At 43.6% G+C, this 21,430-nt stretch overlaps 1 protein-coding gene across 1 annotated transcript; it reads left to right on the top strand.

Annotated features, from left to right (window-relative positions):
* Nucleotides 1-8,266: 8,266 nt before the first annotated feature.
* LOC113053681 (high-affinity choline transporter 1) lies at nucleotides 8,267-19,427 on the top strand. The gene is made up of 8 exons (XM_026218864.1): nucleotides 8,267-8,451; nucleotides 14,444-14,557; nucleotides 14,850-15,005; nucleotides 15,101-15,249; nucleotides 15,615-15,758; nucleotides 15,884-16,037; nucleotides 16,430-16,647; nucleotides 17,812-19,427. Exons 1-8 carry the CDS (start codon nucleotides 8,268-8,270, stop codon nucleotides 18,454-18,456), a joined length of 1,764 nt encoding a protein of 587 aa, XP_026074649.1. The 5' UTR covers nucleotide 8,267; the 3' UTR covers nucleotides 18,457-19,427.
* The last annotated feature ends 2,003 nt before the right edge of the window (nucleotides 19,428-21,430 follow it).

Genomic DNA, 21,430 nt, shown 5'->3' with positions numbered 1-21,430 from the left:
TTTTCTGGACTTTCGAAAAGCCTTCGACACGGTAAACCACCATGTCCTCCTGTCTAAGCTCTCGAAGTATAATCTGTCCATGGAGACATTGCATTGGATACAATCATATCTTTCAAACCGGATGCAATGTGTGAGGGTAAAAAATGTATTGTCCTCTCTGAAGCCCTGCACAACCGGGGTCCCACAAGGATCAATTCTGGGACCCTTGTTGTTCAGTATTTACATAAGGGAAGTCGTGGCCTAATGGTTAGAGGGTTGGACTCCCAATCGAAGTGTTGTGAGTTCTAGTCTCGGGCCGAACGGAATTGTGGGTGGGGGGAGTGCATGAACAGCTCTCTCTTCACCTTCAATACCACGACTTAGGTGCCCTTGAGCAAGGCAGCGAACCCCCAACTGCTCCCCGGGCGCCGCAGCATAAATGGCTGCCCACTGCTCCGGGTGTGTGCTCACAGTGTGTGTGTTTGTGTTCACTGCTCTGTGTGTGTGCATTTCGGATGGGTTAAATGCAGAGCACAAATTCTGAGTATGGGTCACCATACTTGGCTGAATGTCACTTCACTTCACTTCAATGACCTACCGGCTGTGTGCGAGGGTGTAGACATCATCATGTACGCAGATGATGCTGTCATCTACGTACATGGGAGGGATATGGAGCGAGTAGCCACTAAACTGTCCTTAGCCATGGACAAGATAAGTAAATGGCTTAAATCTTCTTGCTTAACATTAAATATTGGAAAAACTGTTGGAATGTATTTCGCTAAGTCCAATAAAGTTAAAGATATGCCTAACATCTATGTTAATGGACAGCTAAATTAAAATTGTGACTGAGACAAAATATTTAGGTGTCCATTTGGACCAAACTTTAAGTTTTAAAAAACATATAAAAAGAATGTGCAACTCTATAAAATATAAAAACTCTATTTTTAGACACATTAGGAATAGTCTGACAACTGAAGCATCTTTCATGTAATTTAATGCCATGATTTCTCCACACATCACCTACTGTTTGTCCTGTTGGTCTCAGGCCAACGAGACCACACTTAAACCACTCAGATCGGGCTATATAATCAGGCATTAAAGGTGCTTGACAGGAAAGCCCCTCGCTATCATCATTGTAATATTCTTAGTAAATATAAAATATTAAGTTTTGACTCTCTAATTCGATATACAAATTTAAGAAACGTTTTCAAAATTGTTAATAATATTGCTCCACCATCAATGAAAACCAGTTGTGTCAGCATTAGCAGACTTCAAGTTTACAAATGGAACATTGAGGTAAATATTTTTGACTAAGTTGTATATATTTTAGGTTGTGATAGTTTTTTTTTCTTTTTTTAGCTTGTCATTAGACTCTCTGATTAGTTTTAAATATTCATTGTTTAACTAATATTGCATGTTGTTGTTAGTTCTACTGACAGTTATTTGTAATGTAATGTTTTAATATTGTGTGCACCTGCCCGGGACTGCAGATGGAAATTAGCATTTGCTAACTCTGGTACAAAACATCTCTTCGTAAGATTAATGTATTTTGTACATTGTCCCTGACAAATAAACTGAAACTGAAAAACTGAGAAATGTTAATCCATGCATTTATGACCTCAAGGTTAGACTATTGTACTGCTTTATTGGGTGGTTGTTCTGCATGCTTAGTAAACAAACTACAGCTAGTCCAAAATGCAGCAGCAAGAGTTCTTACTAGAACCAGGAAGTATGACCATATTAGCCCGGTCCTGTCCACACTGCACTGGCTCCCTATCAAACATCCTATAGATTTTAAAATATTGCTTATTACTTATAAAGCCCTGAATGGTTTAGCTCCTCAGTATTTGAATGAGCTCCTTTTACATTATACTCCTCTACGTCCGCTATGTTCTCAAAACTCAGGCAATTTGATAATACCTAGAATATCAAAATCAACTGCGGGCGGCAGATCCTTTTCCTATTTGGCGCCTAAACTCTGGAATAACCTACCTAACATTGTTCGGGAGGCAGACACACTCTTGCAGTTTAAATCTAGATTAAAGACCCATCTCTTTAACCTGGCTAACACATAACATACTAATATGCTTTTAATATCCAAATCCGTTAAAGCATTTTTAGGCTGCATTAATTAGGTAAACATTTCCCTTAACACCCGATGTACTTGCTACATCATTAGAAGAATGTCATCTACGATAATATTAGTCTGTTTCTCTCTTATTCTGAGGTCACCGTAGCCACCAGATCCAGTCGGTATACAGATCAGAGGGTCACTACAGTCACCCAGATCCAGTACGTATCCAGACCAGATGGTGGATCAGCACCTAGAAAGGACCTCTACATCCCTGAAAGACAGCGGAGACCAGGACAACTAGAGCCCCAGATACAGATCCCCTGTAAAGACCTTGTCTCAGAGGAGCACCAGGACAAGACCACAGGAAACAGATGATTCTTCTGCACAATCTGACTTTGCTGCAGTCTGGAATTGAACTACTGGTTTCGTCTGGTCAGAGGAGAACTGACCCCAACTGAGCCTGGTTTCTCCCAAGGTTTTTTTCTCCATTCTGTCACCGATGGAGTTTCGGTTCCTTGCCGCTGTCGCCTCTGGCTTGCTTAGTTGGGGTCACTTCATCTACAGTGATATCGTTGACTTGATTGCAAATAAATGCACAGACACTATTTAACTGAACAGAGATGACATCACTGAATTCAATGATGAACTGCCTTTAACTATCATTTTGCATTATTGACACACTGTTTTCCAAATTAATGTTGTTCAGTGCTTTGATGCAATGTATTTTGTTTAAAGAGCTATATAAATAAAGGTGACTTGACTTGACTAGGAATGATTTACCACCTCTTGTTGCCTTTCTGAGGAATTCGGCTCGTGTTTTAACCACAATCCTGATCGAGTCTTTAATTTGTCTGGTTCGGGTCTGATACGCTACATCCCCCCTTTCGATCGGCGAGGTGTTTAGCTGAAGACATCGTTGATCGCTGGAGAAACAAAGGCAGAAGAAGCAGACAAACACCAAGACAACACCTCCATGACAGTTACTGTACTGGTGCAGGCATCAGGTTATTTAGGTACACGTGGTTAAATTCAATTAGTCAATGTAGTCTAGCATATTAAGGATAGTTTAGGTCATTATAGAAATCGTTGTTTTATTTTGATTCTTCAATCAAATTTGTGGTTAACTTTGTTTGGTTCTTCTAGGTTGTCTTAATTTAAATGTTTACCGTTAGTTTTCTATCAACATAATTTTCAATGAAATGAATAGACCTATCATTCATGGAGCTCTCCTGCTTCCATTCAGTACAGAGTGGCTGGCGGATATTAGGTGTGGCAAGTCAATCCTAATATCAGACCTTCGACCCTTGCAGGGTGTCTAGGTGTTTCACCTATTCAGGAAAGAGGGGAAGGAAAAGGATAGGTAAAAGAAAAACAAACAAAACAAAGCTGCTATGGGTTTTCCTCGCATGGCTTACAACTACTATTGAGCTAGGATGTGCAGCTAGTGTGTCATGAACCTTAACTTAGTGTCAGGTGTTCTACTTATTGTGATGATGGCTGCACGTTTCTTCATGGCAGTTTGGCATGGCTGTGTGAAACTGGGTTGCAAAACTGTATCTCCGACAGGAATGTGTTTCTTGGAGTTAGAGATCATTTGACAGTTTGTTAGTGAGCGTTGGGTGACTGAGGTTATGTTCTTTAGTACCTCAGATTTTTTTCTCAACGGTTGGCTGCTAAAGACTTGGTCGTTCCGGATGGATGTTGAACAGGTGCTTTTCATCTCTGATGTGGTGCACCAGGTGATCACAGGCCTTCCGTTCTGTCGCTGGTCACAGCTAGCATGACTCAACTTTGTGTTCATATGCATGTAACTGATCTTGAAGGAACTCTTTCAGTTGTCTCATGAGTTCTTCCATGTCTTCTGACTGTAGGCTCTCATGTTCTTGTGAGTACTCAGCACTGTGCATGTCTGAGTGGTGCTGAGGTATGTTTTGTTGTTGCTTACCCACACGAGTTGCTCTTGGATGAGTCAGCTGATTACCTTTGGATGTCTGGTTAGGTTTCCAGATGTTCTTTGGTTTCTTGAGAAGCGTGGCTGGTCCATTGGATTTTTCCAGCGGTTGGGCTGAAAACGGTCGTGGACATGGGTGTCACGTTCCTTGTGCTCTTGATGGAAGACTCTAGTGTTGTGATGCCACTGGGTGTCGTTCAGTGCATGGCTTGATTCTTTGTTAACAGTTCAAGAGTGTGTAGGTTCTGTTACCTTTCTTTGCGGCCATCTTCTGCTTGTTGTAGGCCTTCTGTGTAGGCAGTGTTGGGGAGTAACTAGTTACATGTAACGGCGTTACGTAATTTAATTACAAAATTAATGTAACTGTAATTAGTTACAGTTACTAAGAAAAAATGAGTAATTAAATTACAGTTACTTATGAATTTTTTAACGATTACAAAGGGGATTACATTTGAATATTTACACACATCCACATACAGATTTAACTGATTTCTTTCCCAAATTGCACTGACTATTCTAAGACATACGCCCTAATAATTTCCGGGATGCGGAAACGCAGTCTGGTTCATAGAATCCAGTCAGAAAAATGGAATGCCTAACGCGGACGGAATATGCCACATTTTGGATGACTAAATCAAAAGTAGGTCAGTACACTTGAATCAAAATATGACATGGACTGGTGTCTGTGAATATCAAGCCCCCAAAATGCAATATACGACTCCTGCACGTTCTGCGTGTCAGTTGAAATCACGCGCGGACTGGACACCGGGAGAACCGGGACAATTCCCGGTGGCCTGCCAGCTTCCTCAGTCTTCCTCAACTTGTCCCAATATTTTAATATCATTATTGTATAATTGCCTGCCGAATGTACTAAAGCGATCATTTGCGAATCCGCCATTTGATAATTAAATCTCTAATAAATCTGTTAGTCGCGACTCGCGCGCTCTCCGCGCCTCCGCCAAACGGTTTGGATCAGACTCCGAGTAATCAATGCGAAAGAGAGAGAAAAGAGTGGACTGTGGAAGCGCACAGCTGGAACCGAGAAGCAGAACTACTGTTCAGGGTTTCAGGTCAGTTTCATCTGTAAAGATGCTTTTTTGACACAACCCTTGCGAAAATTAAATCCTATACTATAAATCTATATAATCCAGTGAGAATGGTTACTATTGTTTAACTGTGGTAACCAAAAATGTAAAATTATTTTACAAATTTATTTATTTAAAAATAAATATGAATCCATTTGCAAAACAGAAAACCATACAAGGTTATTGTACTTTTATATAGGCTAATAAAAGCATGGTACATTTTTGTAAGGGAAAAACGTGACTCGTGTACAGTATTAGGATTTTTCTATAAATATATTGTTGTATTGTAGAGTATTGTATTGTATTGTAAAGTACAGTTTTGTTCAATCTTGAGTATTAAGATAGATAACGGGGCAAAATAATGAGACTGAAGAGAAAAATGGAAGTGAAGGTGCCGTTCAGGAGAGAACTTTTAATTATTTGACATGTCCCCATATTAAAGATTTAAACCTTTTTTTATGTCAGGTCCATACAAAAAATAGTATTGTCCATGAATTTGTTTGTATGAGTTTGAATTTTCCATTCTGATTTTTTCCCAGTCTGCCCCTCCTGTAAATTAATGGCAAAGACATGCAGTTTCATTTACTACACATAGGCCTACTGAAGCTCGCAGTGTTTTCAACCTCTGCCGTCTCAATATATGAGTGCACGAGCACATAAAAAAAAAAAAACACCAATGTTTCAGGAGTTTATTAAACAGCATATGACAAATGCTTATTAGATAACTGTATTTGAGTTGATATATATGCTTTTATTTATTATAATGTTCACAAATTTAGAAAAGTAATCAAAAAGTACTCAAAAGTAATTAGTTACATTACTTTAATAAAGTAATTGAAAAAGTTACACTACTATTACATTTTAAACAGGGTAACTTGTAATCTGTAACCTATTACATTTCCAAAGTAACCTTCCCAACACTGTGTGTAGGTCACGCAATTGTTGAATGGTCATAGAGCGTGGACAGGCCATGAGGCCTAGATGGTGGCTGACTCCAGGGTGCAGATTCTTTAGGAAGAGGCTTTTGAAGTTATGCATTTCATGCTAATGATGGAGACCATTCGGTCTCAGGAAAGACGCGATATTAGAGTGAATCCACCAGTATGATTTGTTTTAGTTAAATAATGTGATTATTACAATTGTAAGTCTGTCAGGGTTCATTTAAGTGTAAAACACAGGAAGAGAGGAAAATGTCACGTGTATATTATATGTTAGAAATTAGTATTTTATGGTGTTTCATTTGTGAACACAGTAGTCAGTGAAAGACTGTATATATGTACTTATGTTTTTCTATATTGTGACTTCTCTTGAAGTGATGCTCTGTCATTTATTGACATATAAATCTATTTGAACTGTTTTGAATGGTTAAAAAACAATACACAGACTCTGATGATTGAAGCAGCAGCAGCTCCGTGTCCTGTGTATTATTTATACTTTTATCTCCCCTCATCAGGCGGTGAGGGTACTACACCTGCAGTACCTTTAATATATCAGAAAACTTTTCTGTAGACATAATTCATGATATTTTAGAGGGGGTTACTCAGTTTAAATTAAAACTTGCTTAAAATATGTCCAAGCTAATTTTTAGACAGCGAAAGAGTTGGATGGCAAATTAAATATAACGATCTACACTCTCCATGTCATTTTTCAGCACTTTAAGGTGTAATTTTAACACCATAAATTCAACACCACAAACAGTGTACTTTTAACTCAGGACAGATTGGGACCAAATATGATCTATAAGAGTGTTAAAATGAACACTTTAAGTATTAAATGGACACTGCTGATTCAACTGTACCAGGGAACTACGCGATGAATTCACCACTAGAGTGCACACAGACAGCAGTGAACACACACCCGGAGCAGTGGCATCCGGGAGCAGTTAGGGGTTTGGTTCTTGCTCAAGGGTCTCTCCTCAGTCGTGGTATTGAGAGTGCTGGATATTCTTCCCCTTGACCTACAATCCCTGCTGGACCTGAGAATCAAACCCACGACCTTCGGGTTATAAGCCATTAGGCCACAACTGCCCCAGTGATGTTTACAGACTACTATTAAAAGTTAAGTAAGGATTATGCGTGTGTAATTTTGTCTACATAAGATATAACATACTACTTAAAGTGTGCGTGATTTGCACTTTACTATCCCATGAGGCCACGGGAGAGGATTTATGAACGCCAGTGATGCAATGCAACTGATGCTGGTAGGTGATGTGACAGACAACATGGACAATGTATAAAAACAGGTTACATTCATACTATACAGAACATACATACCTATTTTGTTGTTGTTGATGCAGCCACAGTCCCATGCCTCATTTCTAAATGAATCAGATTTAATGAACAAATCATTTGAATGAATGATTCAATAAATCACTTTTTAATTCTGGTTATTTGTTTAATCTATGTTGTGAGGACCAAATGTCTCCACAGAGAAAACTTTTTGAAATTGTGGGGCCATTTCGTCAGTTCATTTAATCATTTTTCATTATTAATTCTTTCAATAAATAAAATAAAATAAAAAATGTGATAAAACAAAATAGACAATTTTTTTAATTATCATTGTGGTAAAGGATAGCTGGGCCAGATCATCCCCCTTGAGAGAGAAACAGAGGGGTGGAGGAGAGGGGGAGGGGAGAGAGACAGATAGACAAAGAGAGAGAGACGGAGAGAGAGAGAGGGAGGGAGAGAGAGACGGAGAGAGAGAGGGAGGGAGGGAGGAGGGGGGAGAGAGAGCGATATAAAACAGTTGTTGAGGAAGTTCATCCTCTCCAGTCCTCAGCCTCCTCCTGTCTTCATTCTGCTCGCTCAGGATTCACTGTCTCCAGAGGTAGCTAACAATACCTTTCTTTTTTATTTTGTCTGCTTTATTGATTTCATTTTTACTATGTACTGTACTATGAGTCGAACTTGTTGCTTTTAGTCATACCATTGTTTAATTTGAAATGAAAAAAAAATGCTATTCAAATAAAATAAAGAAGGTTGCTTTCAAATGGAAAGCTTGTATGTATGCAACAAAAAGTATTGTGAAAGATAAAAGAAAAACAGTGCATAAATAAAAAGTAATGATAATAATTAAGCTATACATATTATTTAGCATATTTCCTTTTCCCATGCCAGAATGTGAATGTGTTATTCCTAAATGATTCCATGATGCTCTGATTTGTGTGGGTCAGTGTAAGATGGCCATTCATGTGGAAGGACTGCTGGCCATCATCATCTTCTACGTGCTGATTTTAGTGGTGGGGATCTGGGCAGCGTGGAAGAACAAGAACTCTGGGATCTCGGAGGGAATGGACCGCAGTGAGTCCATCATGATCGGTGGCCGAGACATCGGTCTGTTTGTAGGTGGATTCACCATGACAGGTGATGCTCTCGTCTCACACGCAGACACTCATTACTGCATCTGTGATGGAAATACTGGAAGAGTTAGTGTAGAATACACTTGTATTTATGTGTCTATTTATTATTAAATGCGTGTTGGTTGATAAGAAGGACATTTCCTGAGTTAGTGACTTGTTTTGAAGTGAGTAATACTTCTACAAATGTCTTTTTATTTAGATCTTGTTTTTGGAAGGAAAGATTTTTTGATGAAAGATGTTTTGTTTTTTCTTCTGATAAATTATTTTTCTACTTAATTAGAAATGAAGGTATTTCCGAAAGCCAGTCACTTGTTCTGTTTAGTTAATGGGAATATTGAAACTAAATGGAATAATCAAGGAATGAATATAGTGTGTGTCTAAAGAATACACACTCGCCTACATCACAGTGAACTCACACTCACACACACACACACACACACACACACACACACACACACACACACACACACACACGTTTGTTTTTGTGTAAAGTGTGTTCATCCCATAGGTGTAATGGTTTTTATTCTGTAGAAACGTCCCTAGGTTACGTATGTAACCCTAGTTCCTCGAGGGAACGAGACGCTGCGTCGAGCGCTTTTGGGGAACGCCTTTGGCAAGAACAACTCTGAATATCGTGTGCAATCAGTCCAATGGAAGAGCGTGGCGTCACGGGCGGGGTGACGCAGCGACCAGGAAGCTATAAAGGCACCTGCCACACAGCTGACTTCAGCTTCGAGTAGGGAAGCAAGCGCAGGCAGGGTGCCGGGAGTATGGCTCTGCGACGCAGCGTCTCGTTCCCTCGAGGAACTAGGGTTACATACGTAACCTAGGGACGTTCCTCTTCGGGAACTCGAGCTGCGTCGAGCGCTTTTGGGGAACGATGTGCCAACGCTGCCAGACTACCAAACCCCTGCCTAGTGTGTATCCGAAGAGCACAGCTAAGGCGAGAGGACAGAAGAGCCAGGAGCGGCCTGCATATCAAGATTGTAAAATCTGGCGAATGTAGAGGGCGTGGACCACCCCGCAGCGTTGCAGATGTCCAAGAGGGACACACCTGCTAGAAAGGCCTTAGAGGCAGCCATAGTCCGTGTAGAGTGAGCCTTGGCTCCCAAAGAAAGGGGAAGACCAGAGGACTCATAGGACTCGTTGATAGCCTCGACTATCCAACGACTAAGGGTCTGCTTAGAGGCAGGGGAACCCTTTTTAGGAGGACCGTAGCAAACAAGCAATTGGTCAGGTTTTCTCCACAGCAGCTCTGTGGGCGTATGTGTCCAGTCCTCGAACTGGACTCATACAGTTTAGCTTCACCTGGTCTGGCTCCCGAAAGGGAGGAGGACAGAAGGCCTGCAGTACTATGGGTTGTGGCGTAACAGAGGGAACTTAGGAATGTAACCCGCTCGAGGGTATAAAAATGCTTTGGCCATACCAGGGGCAAAGTCTAAGTAGGTAGGGGCCACCGAGGGGGCCTGACAGTAATATTCATGAATCGGCTCAAATGGAGCTTTACAAAGAGCCTCTAACACCACAACCAAGTCCCAGGGGGAACACGGGACCGTACTGGAGGTCTCAGCCTCAGCGCACCGTGGAGGAAACGTGTAACTAGGGGGGTGTCTACCCACTGACTGACCATTGAAAGGGACGTGGTAAGCAGCTATGACCGCCACGTACACCTTTAAGGTGGAGTGAGTTAACCCCGCAGAGAGCCTAGCTTGGAGAAACTCCAGAACTGTACCAACTGGGCAGTTAGCAGGGTCAAGCTGGCGGTCTCTGCACCATGAGGAGAAGGGTTTCAACCTCAGGGCGTACAGTTTCCTCGTAGAGGGAGCTCTGGATTGGAGTGTGGGGGTCTCAACAACCTCGGTTGGGAGACTGGAAACTATGAGCTGTGCCCCCTCAGGGGCTACACAGACAACTTCCACAACTCCGGGCGAGGGTGAATATTTTGCCCTACGCCTGAGAGAGCAGATCTGTCCTGATCGGAATCACCCATGGAGAGCCGTCGAGGAGAGATTAGATCTGCGAGCCATACTGGGCTCGGCCAGAACGGGGCTACTAACAACAGACGGACCCCGTCCCGGCGTACTCTCGCCAGAACTCCCGGGAGCAGAGCGATAGGGGGAAAAGCGTACGGACGAAGCCTCGGCCAGGTCTGTACCATAGCGTCCAGTCCCAAAGGAGCTGGATGAACTAGAGAGAAACAGAGGGGACATTGCGATATCTCTTGAGTCGCAAAGAGGTCCAAAAACTCTCCATATCTACTTCACCTTAGGGTGAAGCCCCCGGGTCTCGACCCCTGTCTCGACAGTATGTCTGCTCCCACAGTCAATCTCCCAGGAATATACACTGCTCCGAACGAGAGGAGTTTGTCCTGGGACCACAGAAGGATCTGGTGTGCCAGCTTGTACAAGGGGCACGGATGCCGATCTCTCTGGTGACTGATATAAGAGATCGCCAATGTGTTGTCGGTGCGCACCAACACATGGTGACCTCTCAGGTCTGGGAGGAAATATTTCAATGATCGATGCACAGGTAGCATCTTTAGACAACTGGTATGCCATGTCAGATGGCGACCGCTCCACAGACCGCGGGCAGGGTGGCCACTCATGACCGCACCCCAACCGGTGAGGGACGCGTCTGTCGCTAGCGTTACACGGCGACCAAGAGCTCCCAACACCGGGCCCTGATTCAAGACCCAAGGTTTCTTCCATATGTCTAAGGCACGAAGGCATCGCCGCGTGACCTGAATAGTTCGGAAAGGATTTCCCCTCGGGGAAAACCCCTTGGTCTTGAGCCACCACTGAAGGGGCCTCATGTGCAGGAGACCAAAAGGTATCACGTTGGACGCAGCTGCCATGAGCCCTAACAGTCTCTGAAACTGCTTCACAGTGAGTGACTGGCCTTCTTTGACTCTCTTGACTGATGTGAGGATCGACTCGATCCGAGCAGGAGACATACGTGCCTGCATCGTGGTCGAATCCCATACTACGCCTAGATAGGTGGTTCTCTAAAGTGGAGAAAGTACACTCTTCTTGGCATTCAGTCTCAAACCCCGCTCCCCCATATGGGCGAGAACGACACCTCGATGTCGAACCGCCATCTGCTCTGATTGAGCTAGAATCAACCAATCGTCAATGTAATTTAGAATGCGGATGCCCTGCATACGGAGGGATACCAGAGCCGCATCTACACATTACGTGAACGTGCGGGGTGAAAGTGCAAGGCCAAAGGGAAGTACTCGATATTGGTAGGCTTTGCCCCTGAAAGCGAACCTCAGAGACTTCCTGTGTTGTGGAAGGATGGATATGTGGAAGTATGCGTCTTTGAGATCTATTGTGACAAACCAGTCCTCGGATCTGATTTGAGCTACATCCTGTTTGACAGTGAGCATTTTGAACTTCAGTGACATAACTGAGAGGTTTAGATGACGTAAGTCTAAGATCGGACGCAACCCCCCATCCTTCTTTGGAACTATGAAATACCGGTTGTAAAACCCGGATTCCCTGTCTAGAGGAGGGACCACCTCGATGGCCGCCTTCCTTATTAGGGTATTCACTTCTTGTTCCATCACCAGAGCCTGCTGGGGGCCGACTACTGTCGATGTAACCCCATTGAATGTCGGCGGTGGATGGCCGAACTGAATGCGATAGCCTTTTTCTACCGTGTGCAGGACCCATTGAGATACATTTGGCAGTAGTTTTCACGCTGCTAACTGATGTACTAAGGGAATCAGTCCCTCGAGACTGACCTCTGGTGTAAGAGGCCCCCGAAGGGGCGGCGAGCGTCTCAGCTCCGCTACGCTCACGAGCGGAAATAACTGAGAGCAGTGCTCGCTGGAAGCGGCTGCACCCTGAAACTCTGGCAGGGTTGGCAGACCCACCTCCCGAGGGCACCGAGGTGAGACAGGCACCGTATAATGAGGTGGACACCGCTCTACCCCAGTAGGGGCCGCCCTCTGTAGTCGTGACTGAAATGCGTCATGACTTCTTGGCCGTGGACCTCCCAGCCTGACATCTTAGATTAGGCTGAGAAGTCGTCGGCCCAGAGCTTTGCTCTGTCTGTACATGGAGGGGCAGCTCCCGCCCAGCAGTCCCTCCAGTACATCTAACTTCACATGTTCAATAACTGTCATTATATTCCTCAGAATTTAATGCAATCAAACAATCAGACAAGTAAACACGGTCTGGATTGTGATACAATTCACATTGAAGTGATATATTGAACTTCTTGAAGTTAGATAACGGTCATTAGATTCCTCAGAATCAAATGAAATTCAACAATCAGACAAGTAAACACGGTCTAGATTGAGATAAAGTACACATTGAAGTGCTGACTTCTCAAAGTCATTATATTTTAAACAATCAGACAAGTAAACACGGTCTAGATTGGGATAAAGTACACATTGAAGTGCTGACTTCTCAAAGTCATTATATTTCTTAGAATTTTTAAACAATCAGACAAGTGAACACGGTCTAGATTGTGACAAAGTACACATTGAAGTGATAGAACTAACTCCTACTTTTTTTAAACGGAGTTTAAACAACCAGACAAACGGTCGGGTATGGAAAATTCACATCAAAACTGAAAATGATGTAATACACGCGTTGCCTCGACAGCGCGCGAATAATTAGTCACACAAACAATATTAATCCCCTCGGAGACTTAAATAGCTGCTTATATAATGTTAGGCATAACACTGTTTATTGTATATGCTTATGCAACTTTATGTTTGTGCAACTAAAAGCTCGCCGACGCCCTCCGTATCAATCTCCTCGGAGAAAGAAAGGTGGAGCGTCAAGCCCGATGCTCGGGGGGGAAGAACCGAAGCTCGGGCTTCCGAATCCCGGAATCAGGCAGATCTGATGGGTAAGGTAGGAGATAAGGACGTGCCCGTCTCCATTCCCTCCAACAGATCGATCTGCGAACCCAACGAATGCAGGCGCCGTTCCGCCTCGGCGAAAACGGGACCGGCATCGCGAGGAACGCTGGCGAAGGCTCTCTCCTCGAAGAGAGCCCTCCGGGATCGAAGCGTACACAACGGCCGGGCAGTCGGTTCCCTCGAGAGCCGACTCAGCGTGCTTCGATCCCAGGCAAACCACGCATAGACTGTTTGTATCCCCACTCGTGATGTACGTGGGCAGGGAGGAACAAACAATCCATAGCGCAATCTGGAATCGCCCTCCAATTGTCGTGTCTTTGCTTTGCTCTTAGGCATTATGTTGTTTATTGGGACAGACAACAATAAATAAGACTCACAAGACAGACTTTAGACATGCACACACAGAGCGCTTGCTGAAAGACGCGAAGCTGAAGTCAGCTGTGTGGCAGGTGCCTTTATAGCTTCCTGGTCGCTGCGTCACCCCGCCCGTGACGCCACGCTCTTCCATTGGACTGATTGCACACGATATTCAGAGTTGTTCTTGCCAAAGGCGTTCCCCAAAAGCGCTCGACGCAGCTCGAGTTCCCGAAGAGGAACTGTATATTCTATGTCCCTTCACCAACCCTACACCTAACCCTAACCCTCACAGGAAACTTTGTGCATTTTTACTTTCTCAAAAAAACTCATTCTGTATGATTTATAAGTGTTTTGAAAAATGGGGACATGGGTTATGTCCTCATAAGTCACCCTCTCCTTGTAATACCTGTGTCATACCCATGACATTATACAGAGTTGTGTCCTGATATGATACAAAAACAAGAGCAGACACACACACACACACACACACACACACACTCACACACACACACACACACACACCCACACACACACTCACACACACACACACACTCACACACACACACACACTCACACACACACACACACACACGCACTCACACACACACACACACGCACGCATGCACACACACTCACACACACACACACACACACACGCACGCATGCACACACACTCACACACACACACACACACACACACTCACACACACACCGTGAGCTCAGTGGTTCTCGTCTGTCTTCACGGTTGTTTCTCTGATCGCAGCCACCTGGGTCGGCGGAGGTTACATCAATGGCACCGCTGAGTCCGTGTATCTGCCCGGATCCGGTCTGGCCTGGGCTCAGGCGCCGTTCGGTTACGCACTCAGTCTGGTAGTAGGTGAGATGATAGTACACTAATGATCCATGGATTGGAAATCAGTGTATTAGCTCATTAAATGAAAACGAGAGGTTTGTGGCTTTCTGTCCATGCCTGTCATCTGTGAATGTCTCTCAACACAATCTCAGAATGCCAAGTGATGACTGTTACAAATACTAAAGACTGTAAAATAAAAAGACCTGATGGCCAGGGTCTGTAAAGAGAACTCATCTTTGAGAGCTATTCTTCAGCACACATATCTTCGTATCCCTCAGTATGTGGTCAGGCTGACAGTGTGCTTCATCTGGTCCAGGTGGGTTGTTCTTCGCCAAGCCCATGCGCTCTCAAGGCTACGTGACGATGCTCGACCCGTTCCAGCAGCTCTATGGGAAGAGAATGGGAGGCCTGCTCTTCATACCTGCTCTGCTGGGAGAGATCTTCTGGTCAGCCGCCATTTTGTCAGCCTTAGGTATGAAATACACTACATTTACCAGACGTTAAGCTCCAGAGACACGTATTATGATCAGTAGATCAGGAATAAAACCCTGGCTGTCGTGTGCACAGGAGCAACCCTGAGCGTGATCGTGGACATCAACATCAACATGTCAGTGGTGATTTCAGCCTTGATTGCCATCTTCTACACGCTGGTGGGGGGACTGTACTCGGTGGCGTACACAGATGTCGTCCAGCTCTTCTGCATTTTCATAGGTTTGGTGAGTCTCCTCTACAAACATGTGCATGTCTGCAGAGTGTCTTATTTCCAGGTGTTCGGGTTGTCCCTGCATGCACGTGTTGTAATGCAGCTAAATAAACATTAAAACCCTGAAGTGTTCCAGAGGAGCCACACATTTGACTAAATAATGAAAGTGGATAGAGTTGAACTGCTGAGCCTAAGCTTTTATCTGCGTCACTAAAATCAGGCGGAAGTGTGATCTGTTTTGTAATTTCCACCCCATCTTTAACATGTCTCAGTACTGCTTATTTTTGCCTGGCTTGTGTTGTTAAAGAGCTGACATTGAGTTAAAAGCAGCTGGATGTCATTGGAAATGTCAGCACATATCCGTGTGTCTTTATTTAGTGGATAAGCGTGCCGTTTGCCCTGTCCAATCCCGCTGTGTCAGACATCGGCGTCACCGCAGTGAACACAGTGTTCCAGTCGCCGTGGCTGGGCCAGATCGATCCTTCTGATGGCTGGATGTGGGCTGATAACTTCTGTCTTCTTGTGAGTCTGTGCAGAAACACTCACGCCACAGCAAAGCCCACACTGACATCAGTCATATTCTATTTCAATACATCGAAACATCAATGCGACTGTGTGTGTGTGTGTGTGTGTGTGTGTGTGTGCAGATGCTGGGTGGGATCCCGTGGCAGGTGTATTTCCAGCGGGTGCTCTCCGCCTCCTCGGCCAGCTACGCTCAAGTCCTGTCCTTCCTGGCTGCGTTCGGCTGTCTGGTCATGGCCGTGCCGTCCGTCCTGATCGGAGCTATAGGAGCCTCCACAGGTAACACGCGTGTTTCCCTCTTCTCTGTAGTGAGAGAGGATCTGAGAGCACACTGAGACTCCAGATGGCTGCTGTCATTCATGTCTGAGGAGTCGTGCGTTTAGCCGAATACAGCCGAATCTACAGGGGCTTCATTAAAGCTGTTGATCGCAGGCTCGTGAAGCAGAGTCTCAGCTAATCAGCAGATGTTTACTGCTCAGCCCAAATGAATAAAGACAGTAAATCAGCTATTACATACTTCACATTTCAATCAGGCACATTATTTCAAGAATGTTTGTTTGCCATTACAGACCATTTTACGAAATAACATGCATTTCCTATTTTCTATAATATTTCTGCTTCACACATTACCACCTGATGAAAACGGTGTGTGTGTGTGTGTGTGTGTTGAGACTGGAACCAGACGTCGTACGGTCCGGTTCCTCCGGTGGAGAAGGACGAGTCGGACATGATCCTGCCCATCGTCCTGCAGCATCTCTGCCCTCCGTTCGTCTCTTTCTTTGGTCTGGGGGCGGTGTCAGCCGCTGTGATGTCATCCGCAGACTCCTCCATCCTCTCAGCCAGCTCCATGTTCGCACGCAATATTTACCAGCTTGCTTTTCGCCAGTCGGTAAGTTCTTGATACCATCGCTCCACATGAGACCAGTCGATGAATGTGTGTGACCACATGTGAAACACTGATGAACTTGTGTAAAACCTGTTTAAACACAACTGAAGCAACCTTAAAAACACGCAGACTGCTTCCATTAGAAACAATGTTTTTTAACATTATTACAAATTCTCCTCCACCACCGGAGACGCGACTCCCATTTTCTTTTGGATCATAGCAGAAAATAAACTCGGTGACCTATAAAAGTTTATGATTCTTACATGTTTTGTTCATCCTGATAATCTTAAATAAAAAGATGATGAAGTCAAAAGGCAGTCAGCAGAAGTAAAAAACCAAATGTAGGATATAACTGAACTACATCATGGTCATGTGACCTCAAAACGTATTCAAAACCAGGATGAAGTATATTTGGCACAGAAATAGTCCGCCATGCGTCCAACTCGTTTTTTGAAATACTGGCCATGTTTAGCATGAGATTCTTACTCTTTAACAGTGTAAATAATTCAGAATGCATGAAATAGAATTAGACCCCCTTTAAGCTTCAGCTACTCTTTCAGTCTGTATTTCAAAGCATTTTCTCTGAACGTTTGAGTTACTGTATTCATCAGAAGTGTGATTATTAGACTAGTGAGTAGCTGAGTTACCTGTCGATGTGATGATGTCCTGTAGTGCCATTTAGATAACTGCTAGCAACTGCCTTTTTCTAGAGAGAAAAGCAACAAGGGGGTATTACTTATATAAAATAAAACTTGAAAATAGTTTAAGACCTTATTTTAGGCATAATAAAAAACCTCAAGCCACCACTGACTTCAGGACGATGGAACCAGAGTCAGAGCCTGTTTCCAGGTTTAGTTTCCCGCATCGATTCTTCATCTCTGCAGCGCTGTCATACTGTAGTGTTATAATGTCTTTACTGAACAGTTTCATCAAACACTGGATCTGAGGCTGTGTAAATAGTTTGTCTGTAATCGTTTATTATTGTACGGCCCAGACAACACCAGTAGACTTACATTTAACTGTTTATATTTTGAAGAAAGATAACTAACTTTCTTTTAAATTCATAATAATGTGCACTGTTGGAAGAAAATAAAGCAAGTCCATTGTGATTTGATGTTTTGAGTAATTAGAGTTACTCTGAATGCTGTGTAACGTGTGTCTCCGCAGGCGTCGGACCGAGAGATCGTGTGGGTGATGAGGATCACCATCTTTGTGTTTGGAGCTCTAGCGACCGCCATGGCCCTCCTGACGGGCTCTGTGTACGGCCTGTGGTACCTGAGCTCAGACCTGGTGTACGTCATCATCTTCCCTCAGCTCCTCTGTGTGCTGTTCATCAAGGGCACCAACACCTACGGCTCAGTGGCTGGTTACGTGTTCGGGCTGCTGCTGCGGGTCGGCGGGGGCGAGCCCTACCTCAGGCTTCCCCCGTTCATCTACTACCCCGGCTGGACCACGCGTCAGAAGGAGCACCGTCTCACGCGGGAGGTGGAGCACTTCGTGGAGCAGAGGTTCCCCTATAAGACCGTCTCCATGCTGGCTTCTCTTCTGAGCAACGCTGCCTTCTCATACATGGCCAAGTATCTGTTTGAGAGCGGCAGGCTCTCGCCCAAGTATGACTTCCTGGACGCAGTGGTTACCAGACACAGCAAAGAGACGATGGACAAGGCCACGCTCGTCGCCCATGATAACATCATCCTGTCAGAGCTGGCTCCTGTTCAGCCGCGGCACGGAGGATCTGTGGCAGGAACGTTCCTGAACACCCATGTCCTGTCTGACGAGGGCCACATGAGCCCGGACTCCAGCGCTGAGTGATTACATACTGAAGACAAGCTGCACCCTGACAGCAGGCCAAAACTGTGCAATACTCATGGAGGGGAACAAGTAGTGCAATGACTGTTGACCTGACCTGACGTGATTGATGGTATGTATGAAACAAGCTTTAGTCTGCTTAGAATACTACTGTTATAGTGCAATAGGTTTTTAAAAGCATCTGTTACTGTCTGTAATCTATATCACGTTTGAATGCAATGGTTCACCCAGAAACGATCATGCTGTCTTTACTTACACAGCCTCAAGTCTGGTATCTGAAAGCGAACGGACCGTTAAGATCCAAAGATGATAAAAAAGTACTCCTTGTGGCACATGCACTATACCCTGCTTAATATTAGTATTAGTATTTATATTTGATCCAGTCTGGTTTTGGTGTACATGCATGCCCAGATTTGCAGCTATTGAGTTTGGGATACAGATGGAATCGGCTGTGGGTTTAGGGTCCAGTCAACTGTGTAATTCATTACAGGCAGGTACTTAAATTAAAGTATAATGTAAATCACATGTTTAAACAGTAAGTATATTGTGTGTTGTATATTTTTATGTAACTTGATGTAGACACGTAATATAAAGTGGGTTCTCCATGTCTCCTGAAGCCTCATGATAGCTTTGTTTGGGGAATTTAAGTCACTGTTCAGTCTAATGCCATTCATATTCAGACTGCAGATATCTCAAGACCCTGCTATACTTGTGTGGTTTTTATCATTATAGTGAGTTACATGATTTTAATGCAAAAGGTGGAGACAAACAGTCTGGATGGCTCTATGGAGTATATTAACATTGTGTGCACACCTACCCATGGATTATACCGCTTATATTATGGTCACATGACAGCACAATTTGACCAGAAAGATAAAAATGAAAATGATCCACATCATAAGAATGATTTATTATGGTCACGTTTGAATGCCCTGCATCAGTGCTGCGTCTCTGTAGTACAGTGGTGAGAGTTAGGTGAGGTTTCCACCTTACTGCGGAGAATGTCCTGTAAGATTCAGTAGCAAAACTTGGTAGTGCTGATGTTGTGTATATCAATAAAACTAATGAAAGAGTTGATTGATGTGCAGTAATCTGCCTCGTGTTCTGATTGGTGCTCTGCCTGTGATCTGCCATCAGGGTTTTCTCTCTGATGTGCTGAGAATACTAGCGACTCATGCATTAGCCATGTTTTATGAAGCTTGGACCTACACTGAACTAGGAAATCTCTAGCCAAACCAGCTCAGATGTTCACAGTAGATGATTCGTGTGAATAAACCTGTCTGAACGTCAGGCCAGTAACACATCACTGGGTTACACAGAATTATATGTAATATATCTAGAGTTCAGTTAGTGATCCCAGTGTGCAGCAGACACGCCGATCTTAACGATGTCTAAATATCACTTATCCTGCACAAATTGACCATAAAGATTATAAACCTCCTCAGTGCAGACACATCTCCTAAAACCCAATCCCGTGTGAGTGATGCGCTCCTCACCGGCTCGTTTCAGGTCATTATACAGGCTATCGGTCAATGGTGCCTGTGGTTGTTTGGGATATTAATACGCCGCTGGGACGCTTGCAGGGGAGTCCATCATCAGTCCGGTCGTACAGAGATCAGAGGTCAGGACAGATCCCGAGCTGGACCGAGCTCATATACAGCCGGTGAGCCTGAGCAGCGAGTGGTTGGTGTTTGTGGAGTGGATTTCTGTGTTTGTGTGACCACAGCAGCAGCCAGGCTCTGTCCTAGTCCAGTCTAGATACACCAGGTCTACTAACATCACAGACATTCACACCAAGAGATGTCACGACTGAGCTCTGTGTGCACTAAATATATAGTACATATTAAAGCCATTTACATGAAACATGATCAGCACGTGACAGTTTCTGCAGTTTCTCATTTTCTGACTCATTTCAAGCGCACAGATTTCTGTCTAATCAGATGCTCTCTTGAATATCTCTTCTCTATACTTCATTCATTTAATAAACGGACTAGCCCTTCAGTGCAGTATATACCGCTCAAACACACATAAGGATTCAATACACATCAAATGTGGAACAAACCGTATATTGACACTATCTGTGATGTCTGATCAGTGTTTTCATCTGCACAGTAATGTCTTTGAATCTTCATGAACTTTAGTGAAGTCACAGAAATGACGACTCTAGAAATGAGAAACAGAACCGTATTGTTCATTGGATGGTGATGTGGGATATGTTTTAATGTGTGTTAAATTGGCTTGATTTCTTTGTTTGACGGCCTCAGCTGCTGTCATGTTCTGTCTCTGTGTCTGGAGATCTGTTGACTTGAATGTGAGTGTATATATATAGATATAATGATGATGATGTCATACAATGTGCAGCCCTGGTCAACATGAGCAAAACAGTCTGTGGAAAAGTGTTTTATAATCAATCCAACAGATATAACCCTCAATCTGAGTCAAACTACTGAAAGAACCTTGCAGTTTCAAGAATCCTTTTCTTGAATTATATAATAATGTAATTAATTCAATCAAGTGTTATATTTTTTAACAGCATATTTTGCTCATATTTACCAAGGGTGCCAATACTATTGTCTGTGTGTGTGTGTGTGTGTGTGTGTGTGTGAGTGTGTGTGTGCGTGTGTGTGAGAGAGAGTATATATATTTCCAGTTCAACTGTGTATGAAGGACATATTTGTGTGACCTAGAAGTGATTTGTTGTATTTATACATGTACCTGTTTATCTGTTGTTGTAAACAAATATATATTTTGTGTGTTATATTTGCTATATCTAACATAGCTGCGTCTGAAGATCAGAGATGTCATTTTGACAACCAGTTCTGGAGGAAATATTTATCTATTTATTGATTTAATAATAATGTGAAGAATATGATATTAAATGATGTTGTTTGGTATTACTGGCTGTGTGTGTTTTCTATAATGCATAATACTAAGATATTTTATAGTAGTATCCTTAAAATGTCAATTGTTCACCATT

Source organism: Carassius auratus, chromosome 34 (genome assembly GCF_003368295.1).
Source record: "Carassius auratus strain Wakin chromosome 34, ASM336829v1, whole genome shotgun sequence".
NCBI classification, from domain to species: Eukaryota; Metazoa; Chordata; class Actinopteri; order Cypriniformes; family Cyprinidae; genus Carassius; species Carassius auratus.
This window is presented reverse-complemented; position numbering and strand designations above follow the sequence as displayed.